This window comes from Galleria mellonella, unplaced genomic scaffold (genome assembly GCF_026898425.1).
Source record: "Galleria mellonella isolate WM207_F2 unplaced genomic scaffold, CSIRO_AGI_GalMel_v1 utg173, whole genome shotgun sequence".
Classification (NCBI taxonomy): domain Eukaryota; kingdom Metazoa; phylum Arthropoda; class Insecta; order Lepidoptera; family Pyralidae; genus Galleria; species Galleria mellonella.
In genome coordinates, this window is record NW_026442016.1 from 4,084,962 (window position 1) to 4,101,529 (window position 16,568).

The 16,568-nt window shown below is 30.0% G+C and overlaps 2 protein-coding genes across 6 annotated transcripts in view; both read right to left on the reverse strand.

Moving 5' to 3' along the window:
* Positions 1-537: 537 nt before the first annotated feature.
* Positions 538-10,992, reverse strand: LOC113515531 (putative odorant receptor 92a). Of its 5 annotated transcripts, none has more exons than XM_052893246.1 (8): positions 10,002-10,992; positions 7,188-7,284; positions 6,182-6,286; positions 5,747-5,902; positions 3,477-4,004; positions 1,770-1,878; positions 1,179-1,240; positions 538-711 (listed from the first exon to the last, which is right to left on the reverse strand). In XM_052893246.1, exons 1-5 carry the CDS (start codon positions 10,793-10,795, stop codon positions 3,960-3,962), a joined length of 1,197 nt encoding a protein of 398 aa, XP_052749206.1. In that variant the 5' UTR covers positions 10,796-10,992; the 3' UTR covers positions 538-711; positions 1,179-1,240; positions 1,770-1,878; positions 3,477-3,959. The 5 variants fall into 5 exon arrangements, with proteins under 5 accessions (XP_052749206.1, XP_052749205.1, XP_052749203.1 ...); XM_052893245.1 differs by having other exon boundaries at positions 1,770-2,019; XM_052893243.1 differs by having other exon boundaries at positions 1,179-1,878.
* Positions 10,993-13,579: 2,587 nt separating this feature from the next.
* LOC113515677 (uncharacterized) overlaps positions 13,580-16,568 on the reverse strand; it is a 102,866-nt gene continuing 99,877 nt past the window's right edge. The window contains exons 9-10 of the mRNA XM_026899940.3: positions 15,566-15,774; positions 13,580-14,773 (exon numbers count right to left, since the gene is read on the reverse strand). Coding sequence (XP_026755741.2) covers positions 14,640-14,773; positions 15,566-15,774 — 343 coding nt within the window. The 3' untranslated portion in view covers positions 13,580-14,639. The remainder of the gene's footprint in view (positions 14,774-15,565; positions 15,775-16,568) is intronic.

Genomic DNA, 16,568 nt, shown 5'->3' on the forward strand with positions numbered 1-16,568 from the left:
CACTATTATGACTATAAATAAAAATGTCTTTAAAAAGTGAAAGCTATCTTTGTTAATTTATTGTATCAATGGTGCCTGGTATTATAAGTGTACCTTAACTCGCAACTAATACAATTCTAACTAGAAAATGAAACATATTAAAAAAAATTAATATGAGAGGTTTTAATAAAATTAATAAATGCCATAACTATTATTTTTTTAAATTTTGTCTGTCGGTATGTTTGTTTCAGCATGACGCTAAAACTACTACATCAAATTGGATGCGCTTTTCAAAGTTGGTTTCTAAAAGTGTAACTTAAAATCTGGTGTATGTTTAATCTATATACGCCATCTAGTAGTGATATATTTAATTAGTTTTTCGTCGAGTAGCGGGTAAAAAGCAAGTATATAAATAGACAAATATTGAACACATTACAACTAACATTAATAAACTAACAGTACATAATAAATGGTACAATTATTCACTTCTATAATGTACATTTTCTAAATCTAACAAACTTGATAGTCCTCAAGAAATTATACATTTAATTAAAAAGAAACTAAACAATAAATATAGTGTCGATACCCTCTTGTTGGATGCTGTGTTGCATCCGTCACTGCCACATGTGTAAATGCAAGTCCTGTACTCCAGCTTATCACCAGGTTCACGCACATAATTGCAATAGTTACCAAGATCGAGTGATGAACAAAATCTTTTGGTGCTAATACCACCTAAAAATACATTAACATTAAAATAAAATGTTTAAGTACTAAAATTTTGAATTTAATAGTATGTCCATTCATCATTTTCAACCTAATAAAGTATATTTAATAAAAAATGGAGATAGTTATATTGAGGGTTTTAATAATAAACAGTAAATAGTTAAATGTGAATTTATAAAATCAAAACACAATAGTGCATTTTTGCAAATGATAGTGTTATAAGAATTATGTATTATATATAGTATACATTAAAGTTATAGAATTTTTAAGTATCTAATTATATAAATCGTATCATGAAGACTTTTTTCAATATATACAATTAAATTATTCTATGAAAGCTCAATGAAGGCTGATTGATGAAAACACTTTGATATAGAGACATAATTTTCTCTTAATGTTTGCACTTTTTATTTACTTAGAGTAAACACTTAATGAAATCATTAACCAGCCTCTGTGAATAATTAATGCATACATACCATATTTGGCAACTATCCATCCAAGTGAATATATTAATAATTACATTACTTGTGCTGTAAAACTTAAAAACCAAGTGCAGTATTATTGGCGGTGATTAGATACAGTAATCCAGAAATATGACAGTACAAAAATTATTTATATTTATTTTTCATTTGTGCTAATCTCTGAAACCGACCAACTGATTTTCATGAAATTTTGTATATGTTTATTGTTTGCTCTGATTTAAGAAATAAGATAGTATTCAATCTGATAAGAAAATAAAGACAGCAGTTGGCAATAAGAGAGCAAAATTAGTTATATTACACTATATCAAAAACTGTGATAATGGAGTTATATTGTAATGTCACTCTACATTCCAAGGATTTCATGAAAGCTTATGTCAGCATAATACAAATGTATAAGGGAAAATTCAAAATATACAAAGCTAACTGTCATAAAAATAGTATAGTTCTTTTAATTTAGAAAGAATGAACCTCATATCCAACAGTAATATTTAAGGTTGTAACAATCTTTAAATATAGAACAAAGTTACTACCCACTCATTTAAACTTTCTTTTTATAGAAGGTTTGTATATTCAATTAACACCTACCCTAAGCAGGATCAGTCACTAATCCAGTACTTAATGTACTGTGACACTTCTGGCACTGCAATGTATATAAAACTACTCATTTTGAAGCCCTTATTATGTTAGTAAAGACCTGTAAGTTTAATGCAATATTGAGCATTGTGCACATGTTCGCATGATATTGGCTTTAACAGTCCACCATCCAAATTCATTAGACCATCACCACATTCCATTGTTGTTGATGTGTTGCACTGGTAACAGTCTATTGCTATACCTACATTATTATTAATATAGTTAGTTTTATTAATTAAACAAAATAAGCTCTACACAAGAAAGATTAAACATGTTAACAGTATTAAAATATCAAGTCATGAAATTATGAATTAGAAATATGAAAATCACATTTCATATTGAAAAAAAATTCAATAACTTAATAATTATTGAAATATGTTTAATAATAGTCATAAATAAAAGTGTTTAATTATGAATTAAATTAACAAATTATTTTATAAGTATACGCTGCAAACACCTTTCATCTAATTTATTAAACCTGAAATATGTAACCACTTTGATAATCGCTGTTCTAGTACTAGCCTATTTGTTCCATAAAATTCCAGCTATAATACTATTAACACTATTATGTGAGATTCTTTCACATAGGCAAAATAATTGAAGCAATATAATTATTTAATAACCTGTAAGAATGGAGTAATTGAATAACAAAAGAATAAATTTCAGTAGTGAGACAACAATATGGTACCATGTGGTTCTGAATGGCATAGAATAAGCCACCCCTTTGATTCCCAAGGAGGTTGTAAGGAGCGACTAAGGCAACTAAATGGTCAAGGAATTGGCAGCAGTGTTCTTTTTAAAATGTCAACTGCCAAAGCCTAACTGTAGTTGTCAACCTGCCTGCTAAGCATGGCAACAAAAACTCTCCTTATAGGGGGATCTATATTTAAGTGGTTGGTTAACAAATGATATGATGAGAACAATAGGGTGACAGATCAAGCAAAATACCACAGACCTTCCACCTGAGAGCCCCTGGCCTAAAATTAAACAACAATATAAAGCTTGTTTAAGTAAAAGAAGAGCCTCGTCTGTTTAATTTACAACAGGCCTCAGATGATATAGCAATTTTCTTTAACATAAAAAAATGTATATTGAATAGAAGACAAAGATTCATAGCAATGGTGACTAGCAACCTCATGGTTAACAATATAATCTATCAAGTAAAACTTAATGTCGTCACTCTCAGAAACCATGATGATGAAGATCTATTTTTATTAGTTATGCCTTTAAAAGACAATTTTTATACTTCTTTATACTTGTGCTTGTTATTTTCAACGAATATTAACAAAACACCTAATGAAAATATTAATAAACCACATGCATCCCCCCAACGAATTTATTAGTTGTAGGTATAGTAAAAAATTCTTGCACCAAGTTAGTAGACTGATATTTGTCATTAGATCCTAGAGATTTATTCAACTGTCTCACCTTCGTTACGTCCTACATGTTTTATACAATATTTAGCGTCATGAATAGTAGTGCAATCTGTAGGGACCATATCAATATCATTGTCGAGAAATTCATTGCACTCAAATGAGTTGGTAGCATCTGTTCCCGAGCACTGATAGCAGTTTATACAAATAACTAAAGAAAAATATATATTAAAATAAAATAGTGTAAAAATTTCAAATCAATGCGAGTAACACGCCCATTACATACCTGTTTTTAGTAAACCGAAACAGAAAAGAGCAACTGGTATAAATTTGTTTATGGAATTCGCCATTGTATCAATTTATATTTAATACAATAATAGTAGTAATAAAGCAATTAATATTATATTAAAAATAAATAAATTATTAAAACTTGCCGACATAAACTGACAACTTGAAAATCAAAACAAGCACAAAAATTAGGTAGTGTTGCCAATCGCCAAATCGATACAGATTTTCGGACTAAGTCGAATAAAAATATACTAAGAAATAGTTGTCTGTCTATTATTATGCCATTAGGTGGTAACAATAATAAAATGGGGGTCCCGTTCCATTTACGCTCCTTTAAAAAGGTGCATATTCACGCTCTAACTTGTCTTTGCTTATACATGAAAACTTCATTCCTTATTTTGACCGTGGTCAGGTTAAAACAATAAAAATTTAATATGATGATGGTGCAACAAACTCCAGCATCAGTTGCCTGATTTATTTTTTATTTTCTTAGCAACATGTAATAACTGTATGCTCCTTTCAAAATCTGAAAAAAAAAGATATTGTAACTTAATAAACTGTAATAAAAATAAAAACTGCTCAGGTAAGAGTTAAACTCACACGGCAACGCTTTTGTAACGCTTTTTAGCCAAAAATAAAAAAAAAGTTAGTTATTGTTATTCATTGTTAAATGCGAGATATAAAATTGTGACAAACGGGCGACAGGACAAAGTCGCACCATAAGTTTACCTTTTTATCTTTTTAGTACGGAATCATAATAATAAATCATGACACTGTCTAGATAGGTATATCGTATTATATTATGACAGTACTATATAATTACTAAATGTTAAAAGCAGCTAAGGCCGCTACATTCAACTTGTAGCCTTCGGGCCCGTCTAGCGTTTGTGAGTTTTAAATTTCGCGCGGATCCAGAGAAAAAGTAAGCGCACGGAGTAAAATAGTACCACAATAGGTAACCCTATCGCGCGTTAAGTTACAATCAGTCTTGTGTAACTTCCATGTTTTTAATTTATGGATTTGGCCAAAAAACATCAATTATTTTTATTAGAATTACGATTATATATAATTAATATTGACTCTATTACCAGGTCTACTATAGAAATTAACCAGATATTACGGGAATTGTTGAAAACTTGTGTTTACGAAAATATTTAAGAACGTTTTATTTTTCTAAAATGTTCATCGGCCATAAAATTTATATATTTCTTTTATCACATTATTCGCGTTTCAATAAGAAGTATTTAAACTATTTAACCACAGTATCATTATAAAATTACGTTTAATGTTTCCATTTGAATTATATCAGGCTGGCCAACATAACGAGAAAAGAAGGATTTTTTTCTATGTAAATTGGTAAAATCTAGTAAGTAAATTCTGACCAAGTCGTTTTACGTAGCTTGTATAAAGTGTGCTCTCTTTCCCCTTGGTTATATATTCTTATATATAGTTTTAAATTGTCTTTAAACTTGAATTACGTTTTTTATACACAAAATAAATATATAAATAATACCTAAATAAATAAATACTGTGGCTCGCGGCATTATAACTAAAACATCTTTGTGGCCTTTATAAAAAAAGGTTGAGTATGATTGGACTAAAGTAAAGTTCGTTCATTTCGTTCTTTAGTTCTTATAGTATCACTTCTTTGTCCGTCCGTCCGTTAATCTGTCAAGACCCTTTTTCTTAGGAACACGTGGAGGTATCAAGTTCATATTAATATCATATACTCAGGTCTGCAATCTCTTAAAGTAGTGAAAAAAAATCAACCTTCTATAGTGACGCAATCAAAAGATACGGCCGTTTATGTTCCATTTATATCACATATTTTGACATTTGCAAAGGGAAACAAAATTCCAGATAAATTATCATATTGAAGACTAGGCAGCATGGTCTCCGACCTTAGCCTGTTCCACAACGGAACAAACGTACTAAAAAAAAAGGGAAATAAAACCTATAGGGTACTTCCCATTGACCAATAATCATGAAATTAGACAAGAGATGTCATATATCTTACCTATCTAAAAGAAAATCCAAAAACCGTAAATTTGTAATTATTTCACAACAAAAAATTTAACTTGATAATTTTGTACGGAACCCTCGTTGCGCTAGTCCAAATCGGGAATGAATGGTTTGTAACCGTCACCTACAGAGATGAACAATGCCACAGATATCACTGAATATTACAAATAACTTGCAATATTATACCCCTCATGTGCTACCACTTCCGATAGGTTTAGTCATAAAAAACAAATAGATATATTTTACCGTAATGAAAGTAGACAGTGTTAGGTTAGTGAATGGTCCAGCGGTGAAGATGTGTTGGATTCGTAGTTGCCCACTTAGAAACAAAACATATTTTTTCTGCCGAACGCTGGCTGGACACCAGTTGCTCTCAAAAGGCCCATACATAAGACTATCGATCTAAAAAAATTATAAACAATTTTTGTAATAGGCATACCTTTCCCGTGGGTATCGTAAGAGGCAACTAGGGGAGGGCGAGGGATAGGCAGCAGCGTCCCTCTTAAAACATATTTAAAGCCTAACTGCGGTTGCCAATCGTGGCATTTACTGGTAAAACCCCAAAGTGGAAGACTTGTGTTCAGCAGTAGAAAGTTGAAAGCTGATAAGATGATGATGATACCAATGATAATAAAAGAATATTGATAATTAACTATATACATATATTATAGTATAACTCACTTTAACAATTACTTTATTACTATGCCAGCAGAATACAAAGAGTTGTGCGATACCGAATACAAAGTATTCTCCCACTAGTAATCGTTGGGCTGCATTTGACGTAGACTGCAAATAATTTAAATAATATGAAATAACTCTTTGTTAACTTTAATAAAATAAAAAAAAAAATAATAGAAAAGTGATATACAGGTATATAATATGAGGGACAAACGAGCTTGGCATGGTAAGTGATTACCGCTGGTCATAGGCTACTGCAACATCAGAGAAAGTGTAGTTGTGTTGCCGACATTTAAGTAATATGCTCTTTTCGTGAAGGTTACAATGTAGTATCTGTTTGAAAATACTGCTGGAAGTATATTTAAATTATGTGTAGCAGAGCTGCTCCCATCTACAAAAAATCAGGTGGATCTCCAAGTTTTCTATCACGGAAACCATGCTACAATTGTTACTTCCGAGTAAATTCTTCAAAATCTTGCTTAGGGTCTCCGTGTAGACTATAGCCGGCTCTGACCACTATGGATTCAAAGATGAGCGCTTGAACGTCGACCTGATAGGGACCCGAAAGCAATAAAGCTGCTAGGTCTTGTCGACATCCATTAGCCTAATCCTCTATTCTTTTTTATCAAGAAAGTAACTGACTGGTGATTTACACAGTGGTAACTGTTTGATCCAAAAAAAATTTTGCTTTAAAATTTTGCACAAGGGTAATATATTCCAATAATTTGAATATTTAGTACTAAGAAGAAATCCCGAAATATCTATAGAGAGAAAAAAATAGTTTACAAGCGGTAAAAATCAGCAAATTTAATACATTAATGAAAAATAGATTTAAAAAATGCCACATTGTAATATTCCTTCCGTGGTATAGTAAAGAACACTCCCGGCCGAGGTAAACGTTAATATTATGAACCTAGAAGTTAATTTTAAGAAATTATATTAATTTTTATAGTATAAGTACTTAATAAATTCGTGTTAAATATTACCTAGAACTATTTTAATAACTTACTGTAATCTGATATCCACAAGCGCAAAGCATTAGCGAACAATTAAATATGTAAAAGAACATTAGCGGTGATAACAGGGAATTGAACAATCTCATGTATCTGAAACAAAGTGCACCATAATTTAGTTAATAGAAATTGAATTTTGACTCGACCGGATGTATGTAATTATTATTTTATTTTGAAGTTGAACCGTTACGGATTATGGTTCGTTGTAGTGAATCGCGTTGATGTGTTGAAGATGTTATATGTATATCGATAAAATTGATATAATATATGTAGATACAAATAATAATAATATGTATTTTGTTTATTTTCAATTAAATATTAGAAAAACAGTAAATTGTTACATCCTGGGTGCAACTGAAGGACAGAATGCATATAATTTATTCTCTCTCTTTTCATTTAAGAGTTTCCTCTTGTCGGTGCAACTTATTTATGCATCTTCTTCCAGCCAGTTCTATCCCAGGCCATATCCTTGACTTCCCTATACGACATGACACCTAGTGTTTCTTTTATCTCTATAATTTAATGTATAATTTATTATAAGTAGATAAATTCCACTTCTATTTCAATGTACCTACAACAAGTCTACGGCTAGAATCTAATCTCGAAATTAGATACGTAATTCTGAATGTTTAAGACTGATTAAAATGAAATTTACCGTTGGTTGTTTTTTTTTTATATTATTTATATTAATTTTATGGATATCTACTATTTTGGCACAATACGTACATATTCGTACAGCTTAAATTGTATACAGTAAGAAGTTTTTTTTTTTGTTAAGCTAGGTTAGACGTATTGTAACTTAAGCATTTCTATGATTAAAGAATACGAATTTGAATGTGACCAAAAGTCAAAGTTTTGCGTAAATTTGTATAAATTACAATAATTTACATTTCATTAACAAATCAAATTTATTGTATAGAACATCAGTAGCTCATCAGTATCTGTGTTGATTGCAAATGCACTCGATGAAATGTATGAGTAGGTAAGACAAACGCTGATTTACTGATGTATGAAATACTTAATACACAAATCATATCCTGCGACAAAAGGAAAAAAATTCGTTCGAGTTGACATTGTCGTAGTAAGCACTAAAACGAAAATAAATATATATATATATATATATATATATATATATATATATATATATATATATATATATATATATATATATATATATATTGATATCAATATTCTTAGTAAGAGCACTGATCTCCCTATTACTAGCAGTCCCTATCTTTAACTCGAAAAGCTATTGGTTCGAGATTTTTCAAGAGACTTCAATACCTAATTACGAATTTGAAATCTTTCAATTGTAACTATGAATTTAAAATACTTCGACTGTTATATTATCTTATCGTTATATTAGGATCACAAATTTTCTGTTATATACATAAATATCCGCATGTAGTTAAGACATTTCCTTAGGTAAATCTAAAATTAATAATAGATAAATATAATGTTTTAACATATCAATTAGCTATCAAATTACTAAACAGATAAGGAATAATAATAGGTATCTAATATTTTTCTGTTATTATTAATAAATTAAAAACAAATGCACATAGTACTGCTCATGTCTATAGGCGACGGTTACCACTTTCCATCAGGTGGGCCGTCAACTTGTTTGACATTCTAAGTTGCATAAAAAAAATTATAAAATAATAAAATTTACCATATTATTTGTCTTACTTTTACTTAGATTAATAACTATTTTAAAGCAGGATGCTTTAAAAAAGTACTATTCATTGAAGAAACATCTATACCGAGATTTCAGTTTTAGCTTAGCTTTGAAAACAATAACAAAATTAGCCATTCGACTTGCAGCGTATCTTTTGGAGTACATATTCCAATGATTACTTATGGGTAAACCATTATTTATTACTTTGATTTAAAAACTATTGAACCGGTTTTGTAAAATTTTTAGGGACCAATCTCAAAATATACCAATTTAAGTTAAAAATAATTTTCTAAATCGATTTATAAATGATGGTGAGTAAACAAACATATAAAAATACAAATTGAGTACCTCATCTATTTATATAGTAAATTGAAACATCACAAAATTGACAAATTCCTTAACTCACCCGTTGTGATTGTTTTTTTTTTATACAATTGGGAATGGCAAACAAATTAACGGCCCAGCTGACGAGAACGTTTTATGGTAAAATATACGTATATACAACTTTATTGGCATTTTTAAAACTGTATGAATGGCTATCAACATGATAGTTCACCTTATTGGAAGTGGCAACCGTCGCGTTTTGCTTGTAAGTAAATATGCGTAAGTATATTATTACTATACCGCCAATACCACCCTTTTCTTATGTCACAATTTATACCTATATTTTACCTAACTATGTAAACTTTTAAAAATCTAAATCTTTAACAGTATAGGTGAAGTTTTTCTATCCGAATATGATTTGTAGATATTTTTATTAGTTACTATATGCGTTGTAGGAAATTAATATTGTGTCCCACAAAAAAAACCGACTTCAATTGTGACAAACCAGTTATTTTGATCTAAATATTAAACTACTGAGCTAATTTCTATTGGACCCATCTATAAGTATTTCATTCAAATAAAAAAAGATTTTCCAAGTCGGTTTGGAAGTCACGGATTTATGAGGTAACAAACATAAAAAAATACAACTAAGTTGAGAACTTCCTTCTTTTTGAAGTCGTTTGAAACGGTATAGGTATACAAAGACATCAAGATTGAAGCTGCCAAGTGATAAGTAGTTAGTTGCCAAGTAATAAAAAAAATTCAAATAAAAAAATTCCATTTCGAATATAGTTATTTATAAACTTACTTTATTATTTTTATGTGGATTTCATGAAGTTGACGGATGACGATTTCAGCATCTTGATCTGAAATTGCTTTGTCATTGCTGCCCAACATTTCTCTACACCTCTGTCTGAACAAATCCAGTTTACATTCAAAAAACATCATTATTACGATAGAACTGCAATCATAAGCAGTCATACTAAGCCCTCCAGATGCGCATAACGAAATGTGCCATAACGCAGTGATCCAACATCCTGGGGAACTATATTTATCAAACGGCATCCATGAGCTGAATATGGGTGAAAATACCTCCGTTCTATTTTGAGGAACCTCATTTTGTGATGGGAAAGGTAAAAAATGTATTAATGGAGTGCTAATAAGTACTATGAAAGTTGTGAACGTTATGGCCCAATAGCTGTAAGATATTTTGCGACAGTATGTTTTATACTTATCAAAGATTTTGCGTTTCACCTGATCACTATTATCTCTTTCAAATTTATCAGCTTCTGTTATATAATCAATAAGTTCTCTCCACTGTTTTTGCCAGAACACGCACGAGTCAGCTTTCAAGAAACACACTTCACTCATCATTGTAATCATCAGGTTTGATATAACAAGATTTATATCTGATCTTATTACGTACAGTTCTACATATTGGCTGACAATAAAGAGTGTACCAGTTAAATGTATTATTACATAGACGTATTTAAGTAAACCCGTGTCTGGCAAAATTAAGCCACTTTTCTTCATTATCCAGTAATTAGGTGCAAAAAAAGGCATTTCATCATCTTCCAAGCTTTCAAGAAATCGTCTGATCATTGTGCACAAGAATATTTGATGAAATTCTTCACAAAAATGTCGTAGAAGTCGGATTGATGCCGTATATATAGCCACCTGCTACCCTATCTTGAAATGTAGACTGCTTGTAAAATAAAACATTTAGAGTATGTAAAATTTATAGGTGACAAAGGGACAATTTTATACGTTTTTAAAATTCATATTACAAGTGTAAAATATATTTGATTTGGTAAACGGTATTAGTGTGTTATTTTTTATTCTAAATCTATTTTTAAATAAAGAAGTACATATCATATAAATCCATTTGCTAGAGCAGACTAGAGATTTTATAAAGAAGGCGTTTGCATAAATACGGATAGATATTTGCATTTAAAAAATATTTATGCGTCGAACATAATGGCGTACATAACTTTTGCTTACCGAAGTGTAGCTGAAATGTTGTAATTTTCTATCAATTTTAAAAAAGTAACAATTCGATTTGATGTTTCTGAAAGATTATTAAAAAAGAAATCTTTCATTAAAAACAATACACTTACTTCATACTATGCTTCGGAGTTTTTAAATACATTTCCGCTATCATAATAAAAATTTTTAATGACAGCTTATTAGAGCATTTTTTAAATGATCAGTCTGAAATATTGAAAAATTATATTTTGTTTTTGAAAATTGACAAATAATTTCAACATTATAATACTTAATTTAATTTCAGTTTTAACAAAATAAGTTGAATAACGTAATTTAAAAAAAAAAGACTGTTTTTTATTTATCCTATCCTGCAAAAACTAAATAATCACTGCGGTATTCTAAAAGTAAAACCCATTACCTTATTAAAAAAAAAATCAGATACAGTAATGTTATAATTGCAAATCTATCAGAGAAATTTGTTTTGCCTTACAATTTTTTATAATATTTTTCTCATATTCTAAAAATAGTTATTTAGGTAATAAACAAAAATAAGACGTAGATAGGAAAATTTTAAAATATTCAATTTTATCGATAAACCGAATCACATCACTACATAGATACTTAAGCAGAAGAGTATAATCATATCATTATGGTGTAAAATGACAATTTCTGTGTCTATTATAGCAGCGAAATGTGGGCGGGGTAGCCACACCACGTCGATCCCCATGGTAAAAAAATAATGAAGCCATCACAAACAAGACATGCAATTACCATATAATAATATGACGGTGAAATTGGACACGCTATGCAGTAAAATGTACACGTGATATTGAATTGTCAAAGATTTAGAATGAAAGGATAAGTATAGGCAGGTATAAATACTTAGGTAATATCTAGATTTGAATTTGATTAGGTAGGACACTAATAAAATACACGTATGTATGTCCATCTGATTATTTTTACAATTAAAATAGACACTAAATATTAAAGTACCTACCTAGGTATTACATTTATGGGGGAAAGGGATTGTTAGCAATTGCAGCAGCTGCATTTGCTTACCTGTCATATTTTTTATATATATTGTGTACAATAACAAAAAAGTACAAATAAAGATATAGCGATATAGCAAGTCGACGCCCATGGGAATCCTCCAGGAAACCCTCATGATTAATTCTTGTTAAATTTGCCACGATGGGCTAAAGGACTTGTTTTTATCCTCACTTACCATATCTCTCACTGGTGTTCCGCCAGCGTATAGCACAAGGTGAGATACAACTCCATTTTCACCTATTTAAAAACCTAGACGTTAACGGTATTATCCAGCTTTATAAATGGGTGAAATGTGTTTGTAATGCCTTAATATGAGTATTGGGATATGATACAGAAGAGGGATTGGGATTGTATCTACTGTTTTATGGGAGTAAAATGTATCGATATATGTATGTATACATACAAAATGTTCCCTAATTTTTTGTATCTAGCAGATTTCTCCTCAGCTTATGCAGCAAATTAAACATATACATTTTTAATGGATAATAATGGAATTGTATTCTCGCCTACGCTAACGCTATACTATGGCCGCGCTATACTAGAGTACCAGCGAGGAATGATAGGTGAGGATGAAAAGGCAGATTTGTTAAGACCATCGTGATGAATATACCCGAAATTCAATACGTTGGTTTTTTTTTTCAGGATGATCTGCGTGGATGTTAACCTGGCAATATATTTCTAGCAATGGAGCTACTAGTTCTCATTACTAATGATCCCTTTCCCCCAGCAAACATTGTATTGCCACACTTCAGACGCAATTTTTATATAGTAAGATAGGAAGTAATAAATATAGAAGGGTATATTAGGAATAAATTAATGATTTTTTGACGTTTCTTAACACATTTAATTTTCACTTAAACAGTGTTGCAGTAGTACTGCTTAATAAATATCTAATCAATTTGTTTTTTGTATACTATATCTATGATTCACCCAGAATAGACTAAATATCTACAGGCAGGTTGACAACCGCAGTTATGTTTTTGATAATGTTTTAAGAGGGACACTGCTGCCCATCCCTCGACTATTAAGTTCCGTTAGTCGCTTCATATGATACGCACGGAAAAGGAAGGAATGGTTAATTCTATCCCAGGAGCACACAGCAACCTTACCTTGTGCCTAGGTAATAATATTAATTTAATGTTTTGTACGAATTGGAATAGTCAACAAGCCTAATGTAAAGCGATGACTATCACCCATGAACATGAACAGCAATATAAACGGATCACGGACGTCATAGTACACACTGTGATGCCTATGATAGCGTTCGTGCGTTAGTATTCCCGAGGACTAAGGTGTTTAGTTTTATTTTCACTACAATTTTATTAATAAAACAAAAATAAAAATAACTAGTTAATTTCCAGATATTTTATATTCAATAATTTTTATTTCACAATAAGTATTTTATATAAAAATAATGTACCGATATGTACCTATATGTTAAACATTATCAGTTATTTAAGTAGAAACTTATAGTAATAAACTATGTACTCTACATATAATGGACGTATTCGTGTCATTTAATGTATAACTCTTATGATCCATATTCACAGATGCCCTTAAACATTTTACAAAATGCGTCTTACATCTGATTTCACTAAAAATACCTACACAATTATTAAATCACATTACGCATGAGCAAAACCCTATTAAACTCATGACAACTTAATTTGTACATCGTACGTACTATTTTAAATGCATAAACTTAAATAATTCTAAATACTTATAACGTAAGGGCAGTTATAAGTTAAATTATATTTATTGTCATATTCTAACATTTATAATAAAATTGTATATATACTTAATTATTTTCATCACATATTGGAATGTTGGACAATGTATCAAATACTTGTATTTAATGTCGTTTTTTTTCAGATAATATTTGTTATTAATATTTTAATATTTATTAAAATATCTATAAACTTAACACGAAATGAGTAAAGGGTCGAATCTATAATCATTGGCACTTACTTTATAAAAAATACAGAAAGAGAAGTATATTTTTAAATAGATAGAATGAGAGTATTAACTTCTATTTTTATAATGTATCTATGATATATCATAGTTATTGGCAACACTACAGTGTGACATTAAATGTATACCTACTGTTATATAACTCAAAAAATTGTATTGCTTAATTAATCTGACAAAATGGTCCAAAATATTACAACTCCATTTTAGGCGGACATTTACCGACTTATAATAAATGGAGTTTTAGAAGAAAGTCTAGAATAAACATGGAAAAATAAACTTGAGCGCGCAATATCGATTCACTATAAAAAGTTCGATGTATATATAGACACAGAGTTTGGTTCACACAATTCAAATATTACAATACATTTAAATTGTGAAAACAATGAAATGTTTACATTACAAAAAAAGGAGAGAAATTTCTTGCATATGTTATAGGCGTTTAGTTGTTGAGTTGAGGCCTTAAAGGTAATGAACCTTCAACCCAGAAGTTAGGCCGCTGCATCATTGTCTGCCATAGAGTTACTTCCTTTCCTACGCTGTCCATCCAGTTGACGTTTGCCCCCATGTAGGTCCCTGTAAGAAGCAATATATTTTTACCACCACTATTTCAACAGTTTCGCAGGCCGACTCCAAAAAATCAACTGTGCTGGTTTCTCTTAGGGATTGGAAATATTTAAATATATCTAAAATGTAAAAAATCTTAGGTCATCCTAGCGAAAAAAGCATTACATTTATACATTGTCTTAACTACAAATATTACAACTTCTTCAAGAGTAGAACAATTATAAAAATTTTTTGATTAATTTGCAGAATTGTTTCTTATCTAAAGGTATAAAAAATTATTCCCATAGAAATTTTATCAAAATCGGTTCACAATTATACAATATATGAAAAATGATGTAATGTAAAACTTCGATAATAAACCAAATTAAAACAAGTAACGACGGTAGATTCGCCCCTTATTTTATTGTATTTTAATACGTTGGAAGAAAGTTATGTTGTTATGTTGATGCTATTTATATTTATTTGTCATTCTGCATGTACCCATTTTATGAAATATACTCGTAGTTAGTCGTCTTTGTTACTACAACATAGTTGATTAATTAGACAACTTATTAAGATTTAGTAGAATGCATTTTGAATATTACATCAATTATAATAGAACAGAAATAGTCAATAAATGGCTCAGACTATCCCAATATTACCTATTTGCATTCTGAATTGGTCGGAAGAATCATAAAAAAAAACTACATATTAAAATTTGCTATTTATATTCTATTGTAATTATTTAATATTATAGTCCTGACTGTATTTATTTTGCATAATATTTTCTTTTTTAATAAATTAACAGATTATATATAGTACCAGTTCCAAGCGAGAGTCGCACTGCGCCCATGAATTCGTTGGAGGCGAGCCGGTCCCGGTCCCATAGGCTGAGTTCAAGGGCGCGCGTGCCCAGCTCCTGCATCTTCAGCCCTCTGTAAGTGAACGTGTGCTCCCACCGAGGGTTCAGGGTGCGCCTCGACACGTTCGTCTTCTGTTTAGCGAGCCGGCCACGCTCCGGGAGGAGATAGCTGGAACGTTAAAAAGTACATTTTATTTTTATAAAAGTAATTGATTAAAGTCAAATGTGTGCATAATAGTAATCAAGTTTGTTTTATAGTTTCGTGGGGATGCTTTTCATATATCAAACAAGTCGAACAAGTTTGAATAAATAAGTAAGTAAATACTGAACAAGTACTTTATCCACTGGGAACTATGTAATACTAAATGTTACACATTAGACCTACTTTGATACAAATTATTAACTCTTTAATATAGACGTATATAAAAGGCAAATTTAATGCTAAAAGGGTTTTCTTCCAGTCAACCTTAGAAATGTGTTAGAATACTTAAATGGGGTACTAGGATTAATTGATATACATACGTACTAAAATTTACATATATACACAAATAAATATATACACCTAAATAACAAATATACTTACACATATATATATAAGATATACGATTTTATACACGAAGAAGATAATAGGTAAAATTTTAAAAAGTATAAAAGTGGAAGTAAACTAATTAATGACATACAAGAAAAGTAATAAACAATTATTAGATATACTTCTTACGCCAAATACATGAAAGACATTACTTTAGCAATAAGACCGCGTTTTATACTTTATATGTGAATATAAATATAAAAATAATAAGTAAATAAACAAATAAAACTATACTTCTTATTGATGTATTATACTAATATATAATCCTTTTTAGTATTTAGTTAGCTAGACGCGATTTCTTTTAAAGATAACAAGTATCAGTATATATTCTTTATTGCACTTGTTATGTTTGAGTAAAATTGTTAACATCCTTT

Bases quoted from the DNA above. Each gene is read 5' to 3' on its own strand.
- LOC113515531 (XM_052893247.1), bottom strand. From the start codon at position 10,795: ATGATCAGACGATTTCTTGAAAGCTTGGAAGATGATGAAATGCCTTTT. The intron at 7,285-10,001 runs GTAAGTTTATAA...ACTTTGTTTCAG, and splicing joins ATCCACATAAAAATAATAAA to ATACATGAGATTGTTCAATT. The intron at 6,287-7,187 runs GTAAGTTATTAA...AATTATTTGCAG, and splicing joins CTTGTGGATATCAGATTACA to TCTACGTCAAATGCAGCCCA.